This window comes from Scylla paramamosain, chromosome 5, assembly GCF_035594125.1.
Source record: "Scylla paramamosain isolate STU-SP2022 chromosome 5, ASM3559412v1, whole genome shotgun sequence".
NCBI lineage: Eukaryota > Metazoa > Arthropoda > Malacostraca > Decapoda > Portunidae > Scylla > Scylla paramamosain.
The window spans coordinates 4,655,510-4,669,191 of record NC_087155.1 but is presented as its reverse complement, the minus strand read 5'-3'; the positions used below and the strand labels follow the sequence as shown (position 1 = coordinate 4,669,191).

The 13,682-nt window shown below is 36.2% G+C and overlaps 1 protein-coding gene and 1 long non-coding RNA gene across 2 annotated transcripts in view; one reads left to right on the top strand and one right to left on the bottom strand.

The window, feature by feature from the left end:
• LOC135100441 (tyrosine-protein phosphatase non-receptor type 1-like) overlaps positions 1-1,574 on the top strand; it is a 171,750-nt gene extending 170,176 nt beyond the window's left edge. Inside the window, exon 10 of the mRNA XM_064003331.1 lies at positions 342-1,574. Coding sequence (XP_063859401.1) covers positions 342-393 — 52 coding nt within the window. The 3' untranslated portion in view covers positions 394-1,574. The remainder of the gene's footprint in view (positions 1-341) is intronic.
• Positions 27-8,211, bottom strand: LOC135100443 (uncharacterized). The gene is made up of 3 exons (XR_010268712.1): positions 2,425-8,211; positions 1,722-1,902; positions 27-395 (listed from the first exon to the last, which is right to left on the bottom strand). It is a non-coding gene; the product is annotated as an uncharacterized LOC135100443 (long non-coding RNA).
• Positions 8,212-13,682: the final 5,471 nt, after the last annotated feature.

Here is a 13,682-nt window from a genome sequence, read left to right as displayed (position 1 = left end):
TACTTTATTTTCTCATAATTTTTCAAGATGTAATTACCCTTTTCAAACAGTTTTCACAATTATTTATAATATCTTTACAGCTGATAAATTGCATTTGCCTTTTGTACAACAATTAGTATCATATATTTCATTTTTTTTATTCTTATGTGTTTATTATTATTTTTATGGAACTTTGTAGTTTTCCATAGAATTCCAAAAAAAAAAGACATAATATTGTTATGAATTCAAGCATTTAGACAAGAAGTACTTGCTGCACTCATTGTCAGATTTTCATTAGTTGCATCTATACAAGACTTAAGTATGGAAGAAGTTTGCCTTGATGACATTGCTCTGTGTTGCAGGTCCAGCAGAAGTGGGGCAGAGGAGACTCCTGCTAAACGGGTTCGTTTGTAACACTGAAAGATTAATTATTGAATTTAGTGATGGCATTTATACATGATGGATATATTGAAGTTTGTAATTCCATTAAATACATTAACAACATATAGAAGCTAGTCTTTCAGATAATAAGATTTTTGACTGATCTTTTACATTCTGAATTTAAAATATAACATTTTGAATCATGATTCATTCACCAGAAAGAAGTTTACAACCTTATGTACTGCCTTTGCTTGAATGATTCAGTGAACCATAGCAAAACATCTAGTAGGAAGTGGGTTTATATTGTGAAGCACAGCAGTCATGGTATGAGGATGGTTTCAGAAGCATGATAAGTGATGATCTACAATAAAGTATTTAAAATTTGTATCATCTTCCTTGAAAGAAAATTATCCTCAGAATGTATCTTCATGCATATGTCAAACTGAGCATTAGCAATGCCACATAAAAGCAAAGTCAATTTTGTACACACTTGATCTGTGGTCTTAGATCTAGTTTACTGTGTGTGAAACACTATTTTCCTTAAAAAAAAAAAAAAAAAAAAGGGTAATTGAGACCCATTTTCCTCTTACTATGAGAATGTTATTATCCACCTTAAATAAGTGCAACAATTCTATTTTTTTTTTCTTTAAATTTAATTTCTTGCTTTCTAAAAACTTTTGAATCCATCATCAGTAGAAATGCTTTCAAACATTTCTCAATTCAGAATTGCACAGACTGACAAAGCAGAGTCCCATCTAAAGGTAAAGTTAAGACATTCTCAACAGAATGTTATTACCATTTTTAAAGGCTTTGTTAATTTTTCTTTTCTCAGATGCTCCAAATGACTACTATTTTTTTTTTTTTTTCTTTTTCTTAGGACAAGATTCTAACATGCCTTGTTAGGTAACTTCATATATAATTTTTCTTTGGCCAAGATAATGCTTCTGTGGATAATCTATATTATTTCCAGAAACTTATTTGTAATAGTGTTTCTCTTTTAATTTGCTCATTATTAATTTTGTATAAGATGTTCAAGGCAATACAAATCTTTTATACCCTCTAGTAGATAGGGATGTGTATTTATAAAGAGGAGACTAGTCAAAAAAAAAAAAAGTTGGAAGAAAGAAATAGAAGGATCGAAGTACAAGTCAGAGCATTGTAGATTTGTACAACTCTACCCAATGGGACAACAGAGGAATAAATCCCAGAAGTTTTGTGCAGTTTTCTTTCTCCTGGACCTCCTACTTATTGCTTGATAGTGATGCAGAAGGTTAAAAAGTATAGAAAACTTGTAGGCTGATAGATAAAAGCTAACAATCTCAAAATCTACCCTTGATCAAATTGCTATCATAATTATATACCTTCTTCTAATGAGCTTGGCTTCTGCTATCTTTGTTATTTTCATGATGGCTGCTCCTGTAATTTTTTCACTGCACTTTTTTTTCTGTAAAACTTTATATCCATATTTCCTCCATTTTCCACTACAAAAAATCATCTCTACTCCTTCATCCAGTTTTTTGTTCCACATCTTCCTACTGACTCCTATAAAGAGAGATACATTGATCAAAACATCACAATAAGTTAAAACATTTTTCTTGCAATTTATTTCATTAAACCACAATATAAAATGGAACTTAATTAAGGTTTCCTGAAGAAAATCATTGAACAACTTATTGTTCAGTGAATTTGTTACAAGGATTAGATGAGTTAGACATAGAAGCAGGATAACTTTAAGGACTTAGAAATAGATTAGTAAAAAAAAAAAAAAAGGACTTAAAAATAGATTAGTAAAAAATGAGATTCATGTCAATCAGTAATTTACATATTGCCTCAAATCATGACATTACTACTTGTATTGCCTCAAGCTAGGGCATAGCCACAACACACTAAGTACATTGAAATACTGGGTAATTGATCTGGTAGCTCAAATAAATCTGAGTTTTGGAAAAAAGGTGTCATGTCAGAAATCAAACAAAGCACCTAACCATGAAAACCACACATTTTTTAATTGATCAATAGGTGTTCAAGCAGAGTTGTGATTGTGTCATTACATGACTTACCTACCTTCTTCTCTTAGATCAATTGTTTAGGACGTCACAAGTCTCCCTTTTCCTGTGAGGTTACACAATAGTAGCATAACTGGTTCATATTGGTCCATGATGCCTCAGTCATAGAGGTTATCACATCACTGCCTTTGTAGGAGGAGGCAGTAGGCACCTGCCAAAACGATAATTACTCCCAGTGAGGTCTAAAACACTGGATCAGGGGATGCTATGAACTTATCATTAAAACCAGCTGTGACCTCACTGAATGTTTCCCTTTGTGTCTCACAACATAAGGAGGCAGTCACAACCTGTCCTCTAAAGACAACTCTCTTCCTCTACACAAAACTACAAGCACCTAATAACACACACACACACACACACCCTTCACTGAAAAATTCAAAATTATCATGGCGACTCCTACACCAGCCTCGTCCCCATCTGGGAAGGGGACCACAAATGTCCCTAGGTCAGACATCTCTTCTGATAACAACCCTAGGTGTCTTGACACCCCCTCAATTTTTTCTTCATTAACTTCTGCAATATTTGCAATCTAAGATCTAATTTTCAGTCTGTAGAACACCACCTCTCCTCTTCCAAACCTCATTTTCTTTTCCTCACTGAAACTCAGGTGTCTGAGGCAATTGACAGTAGTCCCTTTTCTGTTCCCTCTTACTTTCTCTATCCTCATTTTCAATCCAAAGCTGGATGTTGCGTTTATGTGTGCAACAACTTAACCTGCTCTCGTGCCCACACTCTTGAATCTTCTGAGTTTTCCACCATCTGGCTATGACTACAGAGATACTCTTAAACTAAATATCTGTGCTGTATACCTCTCACTTAACTCCTCTGACTATAAGAAATTCTTTGACTACTTAACTTCCAGAGTGGAGCACATTCTGACTCTCTTCCCTTTTGCAGAGATCTCCATTCTTGGAGACTTCAATGTTCACTACCAGCTTTGGCTTTCCTCTCCTTTCACTGACCATCCTAGTGAGCTAGCCTTCAACTTTACTATCATCCACGACCTAGAGCAATTGGTGCAACACCCTACTCGTATTCCTGACCGTCTTGGAGATACGCCCGACATTCTTGACCTTTTCCTGACCTTTAATCCTTCTCCTTATGCTGTCACCCTCTCTTCTCCATTGGGCTCCTCCAATCACAATCTCATATCTGTATCTTATCCTATCACTCCAATCCCTCCTCAGGATCCCCTTAAGTGAAGGTGCCTCTGGCATTTTGCCTCTGCTAGTTGGTGGGGACCTGACACAAAGGGAAATGTTCAGTGAGGTCCCAGCTGGGTTTAATGATAGGTTCACTGAACTCCCTGATCCAGTGCTTTAGACCTTACTGGGAGTAATTATCATTTTGGCAGGTGCCTATTGCCTCCTCCAGGAAGAGGATTACTTGGACTAAGACACCTCAATGTCCTAGAACCAAAGCCAGCAGTATTTACACCATCCACCACCTCATATCACAGCTACCTATATCCAGGATCACCATGAGTAGGGTGTCATGGGTTTTGTTGTCCATTCATCCACAGAATTCCAGTCACCTCAGGATGCTAAATTTACTCAGCATCTGTGAAGTCCCATCACAACTTGGCAAATAGGAAAAATGGACAAGAGTGGGTAGATGTCCAGTCCAGCACCATTCTTGGGTAGAATATAGAAGTTAGGAAAAATATATGTAAATGATGGCATATGGTATGATAACAGATACCAATCCTCACTTTTCTGGAAGGGAGCAACTCTATATCACTTGCATTTTTTTTACAGACTCTTCATACTCTTGATGTAGCCAAACCATGTCATTGTATATTTTTCCATTCATTCCACCACTCTACACTTTATTCCATTTGCATAGACATTTAAACCACATCTACCATACAAACTGTCATTGTTCTCTCTTTCCATCTTGTCATTCCATAAGGCTCTCTCAGATAACTCATATCCACAGCATGTACTCTTGATTGATGCGGCCTGCTCCATGTCCAAGTCTCTAATCCATAGGCCAATGTTGGTAAGAGAATACAGTAAAATCCCTCTTATCTGGCATCAACAGGACCGCCGACATGCCGGATACTTGAGTATTGCCGGATACTTGAATAGAAGTGAAATTATGTCCACAATCACCACCCTACACTCACGCATCTTACCATAACAAAGATGATCTTAATCAGCAGCTGATCTGATCAGCTGCTTAAGTGCAAGCACAACACATTTCCTCTTTTCTACAACTTTTGGCATGATGAAGGCGTCAGGCGATAAACAGTGCACACACGGGACTGAGTCACTGAGTAAACACAGTGCAGTGGGTTGCTGGTGGCGCGAAGCAGTGCGCTCTGGTGGCGAGGGGACAAAGTACGCCTCACGCGGGAATTTTAATCGATTTTATGAGTACACATTGATTTTTTATTGATTTTAAGGCTCGGGGAAAAATGTGCCGGATACTTGAAGCTGCCGGATACTCGAATGCCGGATGAGAGGGATTTTACTGTACTAGACATCCCATATCCATGTCTCATTCCTGCTCCTAACAGTGAAATTTACCAAGCTCTCCTGCCTTCCCACACACACTTTTAAAAATGCCTTCATTCCTTGCAACAACTACCTTTCCATACCATGTATTTTTAGAACATGCTGGAAGGCTTTCCTATCATTACTACCATATTCTGTCTCTGGGTCTATAAAGACTGTATGCAACTTTTTACTCTTCTGTACTCTATTATTACCATTTTGATTGCAAAAATCTGATTTACGCAACCTTTTCTCATTAAATCTGCTCTTCATTAACCTTTTCCTTGCTCACTTTTATTAATATCAGTCAAAATTTTCCCAGACTTCTGCAGACACAATAAGCTCAGTGTTTCAATATACTGAATATGCTGTGGTTACACCCTAGTTTGAGATTATAGAAGTGGGAATGTTATAGTTTGATGTAATACAGTTTTTTTTTTTATTATTATTCTTTTTTATGTAGGAGGGCCACTGGCCAAGGGCAACAACAAAAAAAAAAAAGTCCACTGAGATGCCAGTCCCATAAAAGGGTCCAAAGCAGTAGTCAAAAACTGAAGGATAAGTGTCTTGAAACCTCCCTCTTGAAGGCTGTATCATACAAAGAAAGCAGGAGAAACTATGAAAAAGCAAATATAGATGATCTTAAGATTATCTATGAAGAAATGGACTGGGGAAAGCTGAAAAGAGCAAATGATGTGCAAGATAAGTATGACATTTTTATGTAATTATATGAAACAGGAGTGGATAGATGTGTCCCAGTATACAAACCTAAAGAAATAGGATAAAAAAAAAGAGGCAAAATATGGATGAGAATGTAAAGAAATCAAACCCCCTAAAAATAAAGAAGACTTTAAGATAGTAAGAAATGAATATGTGAAAATAAGTGGAGAGAAAGAAAAAGGATATGAAAAAGATATAGCTGAAAAGTGTAAGGACAACCCAAAACTGCTCTACAGATTCATGAATAGAAAAATAAAACAAAGAAAAACTATAAAGATTAAAGGATGAAAATGAAACAAAAGACATGAGTGAAATGCTAAACTGGAACTCCCTGTCTACTTCTGTATTTCCACCTTCCTATGACTTGAATTCTTTCAAGAGGGAGGTTTCAAGATACTTATACCTTCAATTTTTTACCCTTCAATTTTTGGGCCCTATTCAGAAACTACCATGTCAGTGGAGCTTTTTTTTCTAGTGGATTTTTGTTGCCCTTGGCTGGTGTCCTTCCTACGTAATAATAACAAAAAAAAGTTTCAGCAAGTTTTCATGGAAGAACTAGAATTTAAAGAACCACAAGATAAGAAGACAAAAAAGCAAATGTGGAAAATTACAGTAATCAAAAAAGTTTATAAAATGATGGAGGAACTGGGAGCAAGAAAGGCAACAGGACCCGGTTTCATTTTAAAAGAATGCAGGAAACAATTAATCAAACCAGTATACAACACAATAAAGTGCTCAATAACAACTGGAAGAGTGCCTAAGGAATGGAAGAGAGTAGACATAGTGCCAATTTATAAAATTGGAAAGAAAGAGGAACCACTAAACTATAGACCAGTAGCAATGACCAGCATGGTATGTAAGATCTGTGAAAAAGTGATAAAGAAGCAGTGGACAAAATTTATAGAAAAACATGATATAATAACAGAAAAGCAGTATGGCTTTAGACAAAAGCAATCATGCGTAACCAATTTGATGAGCCTCTATTCGAGTGTCTGATATAACACAGAAGAGGGATGGATGAGTAGACTGTGTGTATTTAGATAAAAAAAAAAACAGCTTTTGACAAAGTTCCCCACAACAGGCTATTATGGAAGCTAGAAAATAAAGGAGGATCAAATTGAAAAATAAAAAAGCTGGATTGAAAGTTACTTAAAGGGAAGAGAAATGAGAACAGTAGTGAAAGATGTAAAATTGAGATAGAGAAAAATAGATAGTGGAGTACCAAGGATCAGTGCTGGCGCCAATACTTTTCCTGATCTACATAAATGATATGCCTGAAGGAGTAAAGAGTTACATGTGTTTGTTTGCAGATAATGCAAAACTACAAAGACATGTAAGAAACAATAAAGACTGTGAAATTCTACAAGAAGTCTTGAATGAAATCTGGGACTGGAGTAAGAAATGGGAGATGGAATTTAATGTTAAAAAATGTCATATAATAGAAAATGGGAAAAAAGTGAAAAGAGACCAAAATGGACAAATAAAATGATGAATGAAGAAATAATAAAAGTATGAGAAGAGAATGATAATACAAGATAGTCAACAGGCAGAGAAACGTAAAAATGATATTCAGAAGTACTGGAACAGCTTTCCATTACATGGATAAAGATATGATGAGAAAGATAATTACCACTATGAATAGACCAATACTGGAATATGTTGAATCAGTGTGGTCTCCCCACAAGAAGAAACATGTCAAAAAACTAAAAAGGATACATAGGATGACAATGAAGATGGTTCCAGAACTGGAAGAATTAACATATGAAGACAAGTTAAAGGAAATGAACCTGCCAACATTGGAACAAAGAAGAGAAAGTGGAGACTTAATACTGATTTATAAATTGTGGAATAGAGTGAAAGAAATTAATAATGAGAAACTACTGCTAAGAGAAGCAGAAAATACCAGATACACACAAGGCTACAGCAAAAAACTAAGAAAAGGAAGATGCTTAAATAACATAAAGAAATATAGTTTCCCACAGAGAAATATAGAAGTTTGGAACAAGCTAAGTGAGGATGTACTATCAGCAATGAGTGTGCACAACTTTAAGGAAAAATTGGACAAGTGTAGATATGGAGATGGGACCACATGAACATAGCTCAAGCCCTGTAAATTACAACTAAGTAAAACTAGGTAAACACACACACACACACACACACACACACACACACACACACACACACACACACACACACACACACACACACACACACACACACACACACACACACACACACACACACACACCATATCAAATAAAGTTCTAAGAGAAAGAGAAGAATTACAAAGAGCAAAAGAAATCATTGGGAAAATTGTAGAAGAAGGAGATGAAACAGATATACAAATAGAAGAAGTGTACAGGATTGGGAAATATTCAGAAAGGGGGAAACGTCCCATGAAAATAAGACTTAATACCCAAGCGGCAACCGAACACATCTTGAGAAGAACGAGTTTGTTAAGAAAGATAGAGGGTATGAAGGATATATATATATAAGAAGAGAAATGAATGAGGAGGAAAGAAACAAGGTGAAAGAGTTAAAAGAGGAGGCCAAGACAAAAAACAAAGAGAGAACACAGGAACAGGCAGAAAGGTATTTATGGAGAGTGATAGACATGAAAATGAGGAAATGGTGGTTAAAGAATGCGGGGCAAGAAGTAAGACAACAAAGAGAGAACACAAAAGAAATGGGTCCACAATAAATAAAATTAAAGTTATGTATACAAACATAGACGGATTAGTGTCCAGCCAAAGGGAACTAAGAGATTATTTACATGAAAAGAAACCAGAAGTGGCATGCATTACGGAAACAAAACTAACAAGGGAGATTAATGTTGAATTTGAAGAAGGATATAACACATGGAGAAGAGACAGAAAGAATAAGGGAGGAGGAGGAGTGATGATTCTAGTAAGAAAAAACATGTTGATAGAAACAGTGGAATATGGTGAAGGGAGGTCAGAAACATTGAGTGTGGAGATCAAGATCCAAGGACAAGAAAGCAGAAAAATTATTGTTGCATACATGCCTCCAAAGACCAACACTTGGGGGACTGATGATTATAAGCACATGCAAAGCGAGTTCATAAAAAGTATAGATGACATGCTAAAGATAAGAAACAAGGTGTTACTAGTAGGAGATTTTAATAGCAAAGAGATAAACTGGGGGAAGATGGAGGTGACAGGGATTGCCAGTACATGGAGTGAAGAATTTTTACAGACTATGATGGTAAACACGATGGATCAATGGGTGAAAGAAAATACTAGGTACAGAGGGGAAGATGAACCATTGCTTCTAGACTTGGTTTTTACAAAAAAGCCAGAAAATGAACCAAGTATAGAATATTTGTGTCCAGTGGGAAGAAGTGATCATGTGAAGATGGAGATAGAGATCAAAGAAGAAGTGCCAAAATTCAATGAGGAATATAAAAATGAGAGAAAAAATTATGCTAAGGCAGACTTTACAGGGTTAAAGAAATTCTACGGAGAGCTTGATTGGAATAATTTATTAAGAGGTATGGAGGAGCAGAAAAAATATGAAGTGTTTTTAAGCAAGTTTAGAGAAGGTGTTGAAAGATATGTGCCAAGATATAAGGTAAAAGAAAATAAGAAAGTGTGGTTTAATGCAAAGTGTGCAGAGGCAAAAAAGAAGAAGGAGAGGGCATGGAAAAAAATGAGGAAACAATGGAATGAGATAAATAGAGAAGAATACAGGACAGCTAGAAATGATTATGTTAAAATAAGAAGAGAAGAAGAAAGAAATTTTGAAAGAGATGTAGTTGGAAAGTGTAAAGAAGAACCCAAACTTTTCTATAGATATGTAAATGGAAAAATAAAGCATGGAGATACCATTACAAAGCTGAAGAAAAATGGAGAAATTTATGAAACCACACAAGAGATGGCTGAGATACTGAATAAAAGCTTTAAGTCTGTATTTACAAGAGAAACTGTCTTTGCATCACTGGGAGATGAGGAACAACAGAAAGGAATAGCAAACATACAAGTGGAAAGAAAAGAAATTAAAAGACTACTGGAAGAGCTAGATACTAGAAAGGCGATGGGACCAGACGAAGTAAATGGATGGATATTGAAAGAATGTAGAGAGGAATTGGAAGAACCAACATGGGAGATAATTAACAGTTCTTTGAAGGAGGGAAAAGTACCAAATGGAAGAGAGCAAATATAGTACCGTTATACAAAGGAGGTAATAAAATGGAACCACTGAATTACAGACCAGTCTCATTCACGAGTATTGTAAGTAAACTCTGTGAAATAGTCATTAAAAACAGATGGGTGCAATATCTTGAACAAGAAAATATAATAACAGAAAAACAATTCGGTTTCAGGAAAGAGAGATATTGCGTAACAAACTTACTGAGCTTTTATACAAGAGTAATAGATAAACTACAAGAGAGAGATGGTTGGGTTGATGCAGTCTATTTAGATCTAAAAAAAGCTTTTGATACAGTTCCACATAAAAGTCTCGTATGGAAACTAGAACATCGAGGAGGGCTAAAAGGAAAAATACTTAAGTGGATGAAGGATTATCTCCAAGGTAGGGAAATGAGCACAGTAATCAGAGATAATAAATCAAGTTGGTGCGAAGTAACAAGCGGAGTACCACAAGGGTCTGTGTTGGCACCTATAATGTTTCAGGTCTATATAAATGATATGACTGTGGGTTTAAATAGCTACATTAACATGTTTGCAGATGATGCAAAATTGATGAAAGTAATAAAGAACCAAGAGGATTGTGAGGAACTACAGAGGGATATTGATAGAATTTATGACTGGAGTAAACGATGGAAATTAGAATTCAGTATAAAAAAGTGCCATGTAATGGAGATGGGAAGAAGTAAAAGGAGACCTTCATGGGAGTATAAGATGGGAGGAATCACAATACGAAAGAGCAAAGAAGAAAAAGACCTGGGAGTAATAATTCAAGACACACTATCACCAGAAAAACACATCAATGGAATATTTGGCTCTACATATAATTTGCTAGCAAATATCAGGGTGGCATTTAATTACCTAGACAAAGAAATGATGAAGAAAATCATAACACACATGATACGCCCCAAACTGGAATACGCAGCAGTGGTATGGTCTCCACACAAGAAGAAAGATATAAGGAAATTGGAAAGAATACAAAGAACAGTTACGAAAATGATACCTGAATTGGAAGACCTAAGTTACGAGGAAAGACTGGAAGAAATTGGATTACCAACACTGCAAGAAAGAAGGGAAAGAGGAGACCTGATAACAATGTTCAAATTAGTAAATGGCATGGAGAAGATAGACAGAGATGACCTAGTTGTAAAAGTGGAGGAAGGAGATAGACGTACAAGGGGACATATGAAGAAATTAAAGAAGAGTCATTGTTTGGGAGATATTAAGAAATACAGCTTTCCGCATCGAACGGTTGAAATATGGAATAACTTAAAAGAAGAGGTGGTTGCGGCAAAGAGTGTGCACATGTTTAAAGAGAAATTGGACAAATTCAGGTATGGAGACAGGACTAATTGAGCTTTGGCTCGGACCCTGTACTATACAACTAGGTAAATACAACTAGGTAAATACACACACACACACACACACACACACACACACATACATACACACACAATGCAAAGAAATGCAAGGTGATGGAATTAGGGAAAAGCAAAAGAAGATTGACAAGTTCCTACACCATGGGAGAAGTGGAAATTAAGAAAACCAAAGAAGAAAAAGACTTGGGAATTACAATCAGTGATAACTTATCACCAGAAAAACATGTAAACAAAATAGTTGGGGAAACCTATGAGTTACTAAGAAAGATGAAAGGGGCATTTGCTTACATGGATGAAAAGATGATGAAAAAGTTGATGGAATATGTGATTCGACCAAAACTGGAATATACCACAATAATAAAAAGGAAATAAGGAAAATAGAAAGGATCCAAAGAGCTGCAACCAAACTGGTACCAAGTTTGAGAGATTTAACCTATGAAGAAAGATTAAAGAGATTGAAGCTTCCATCATTACAAGAGAAAAGAGAAAGAGGAGACCTGATTGCTATATACAGAGCTTTAAAGGATAAGGATAAAGTTGACAAAGAGGACTTATTTGTGTGGGACTCAAGAGATACAAGAGGACATGGAGTGAAATTGAAGAAAACAACAAGTAGAAGAGATGTCAAAAAATATGGTTTCCCAAATAGAAGCAAAGAAATATGGAACAACTTAGATGAAACAATGGTACAAGCAAAAAATATTCATGAATTTAAAGTTAAGCTGGATGCTTATAGATATGAAGACAGGACAGCATGAGCATAGCTCTTTTCCTGTAAAACACAACTAGGTAAATACAACTAGGTAAATACACACACACACACACACACACACACACAGACACTACAATTTTTTCCAATAAATTTATAATGAAACATAATAGAAAAATTTTCCACAAAACATCCTTGTAAAAGCTATGCATTTTATGCAGAGGTGCATCTAATACGTTGGGAAAAACAGTATATATATATATATATATATATATATATATATATATATATATATATATATATATATATATATATATATATATATATATATATATATATATATATTTAAGGAAATGAGGGTGAGGCATGTAGTTAGCCAGTTCAGGGGAGCAGTAATAATGGAATAACAGCAGAAGATGACAAGACATGCAACATTGTGGCAGTGAGTAAGAAATTGGTGAAGCCTGTCTAAGGAGGGGAGTTGATAAGGTGAATATCTTTTAACTCCACCCTGTTAAGTATACTTGTATGAATTGATTCTTCCCATACATAAGAACATAAGAAATAAGGGAAGCTACAAGAAGCCACCAGGCTCACACATGGTAGTCCCTGTATGAAATATACCCACCTATTTCCACCTATCATCCCCATCCATAAACCCGTCTAATCTTCTCTTAAAGCTCCCTAATGTCCTAGCACTAACAACATGATTATTGAGTCCATTCCACTCATCTACCACTCTATTTGAGAACCAATTTCTTCTTATCTCTTTCCTAAACCTAAATTTTTCAAGCTTGAACCTGTTATTTCTTGCTCTACCCTGGTTGCTGATCCTAAGAATTTTGCTTACATCCTCCTTGTTATAACCCTTATACCACTTGAAGACTTCTATCAGATCCCCTCTTAACCTATGTCTCTCTAAAGAATGTAAATTTGACAGTAAATTTTACATAAGAGCTGTACTCCATATAAGGACCATTACAGCTCCTGTAACAGAGTTAGCAGTTAAGAGGTAAAGAACTGGCAGAGATGACACTCAGCACCTAACTTAATGGATGCGAGATTTTTTATTGAGTTTTTAGAAACAGACAGCTAAAGTGTAGAAGAGGCGGAGGAGGAAGAGGCAGAAGGTACCTGCCAAAACAATAATTACTCCCAGTGATGTCTAAAGCACTGGATCAGGGGATGCTGTGAACTTATCATTAAACCCAGCTGTGACCTCACTGAACGTTTCCCTTTGTGTCTCACAACACAAGGGGGCAGTGACAGCCTGCCCTCTAAAGACAACTCTCTTCCTCCACACAAAACTACAAGCCCCTAATAACACACACACACACACCCTTCACTCAAAATTTCAAAATTATCATGGCGACTCCTATACCAGCCTCGGAGTCCCCATCTGGGGAGGGGACCACAAATGTCCCCAGGTCAGACTACCCTTCTGATGATGACCCTAAGTGTCTTGACACCTCCCCTCAACTTTTTCTTCATTAACTTCTGCAACATTCACGGTCTAAGATCTAATTTTCAATCTGTAGAACACCACCTCTCCTCTTCTAAACCTCATCTTCTTTTCTTCACTGAAACTAAAGTGTCTGAGGCAACTGACAGTAGCCCCTTTTCTGTTCCCTCCTACTTTCTCTATCCTCATTTTCAATCCAAAGCTGGATGTTGTGTTTATGTGCGCAATGACTTAACCTGCTTTCGTGCTCACGCTCTTGAATCTTCAGAGTTTTCCACCATCTGGCTACAACTACAGAGTTACTCTCAAACTAAATTTATCC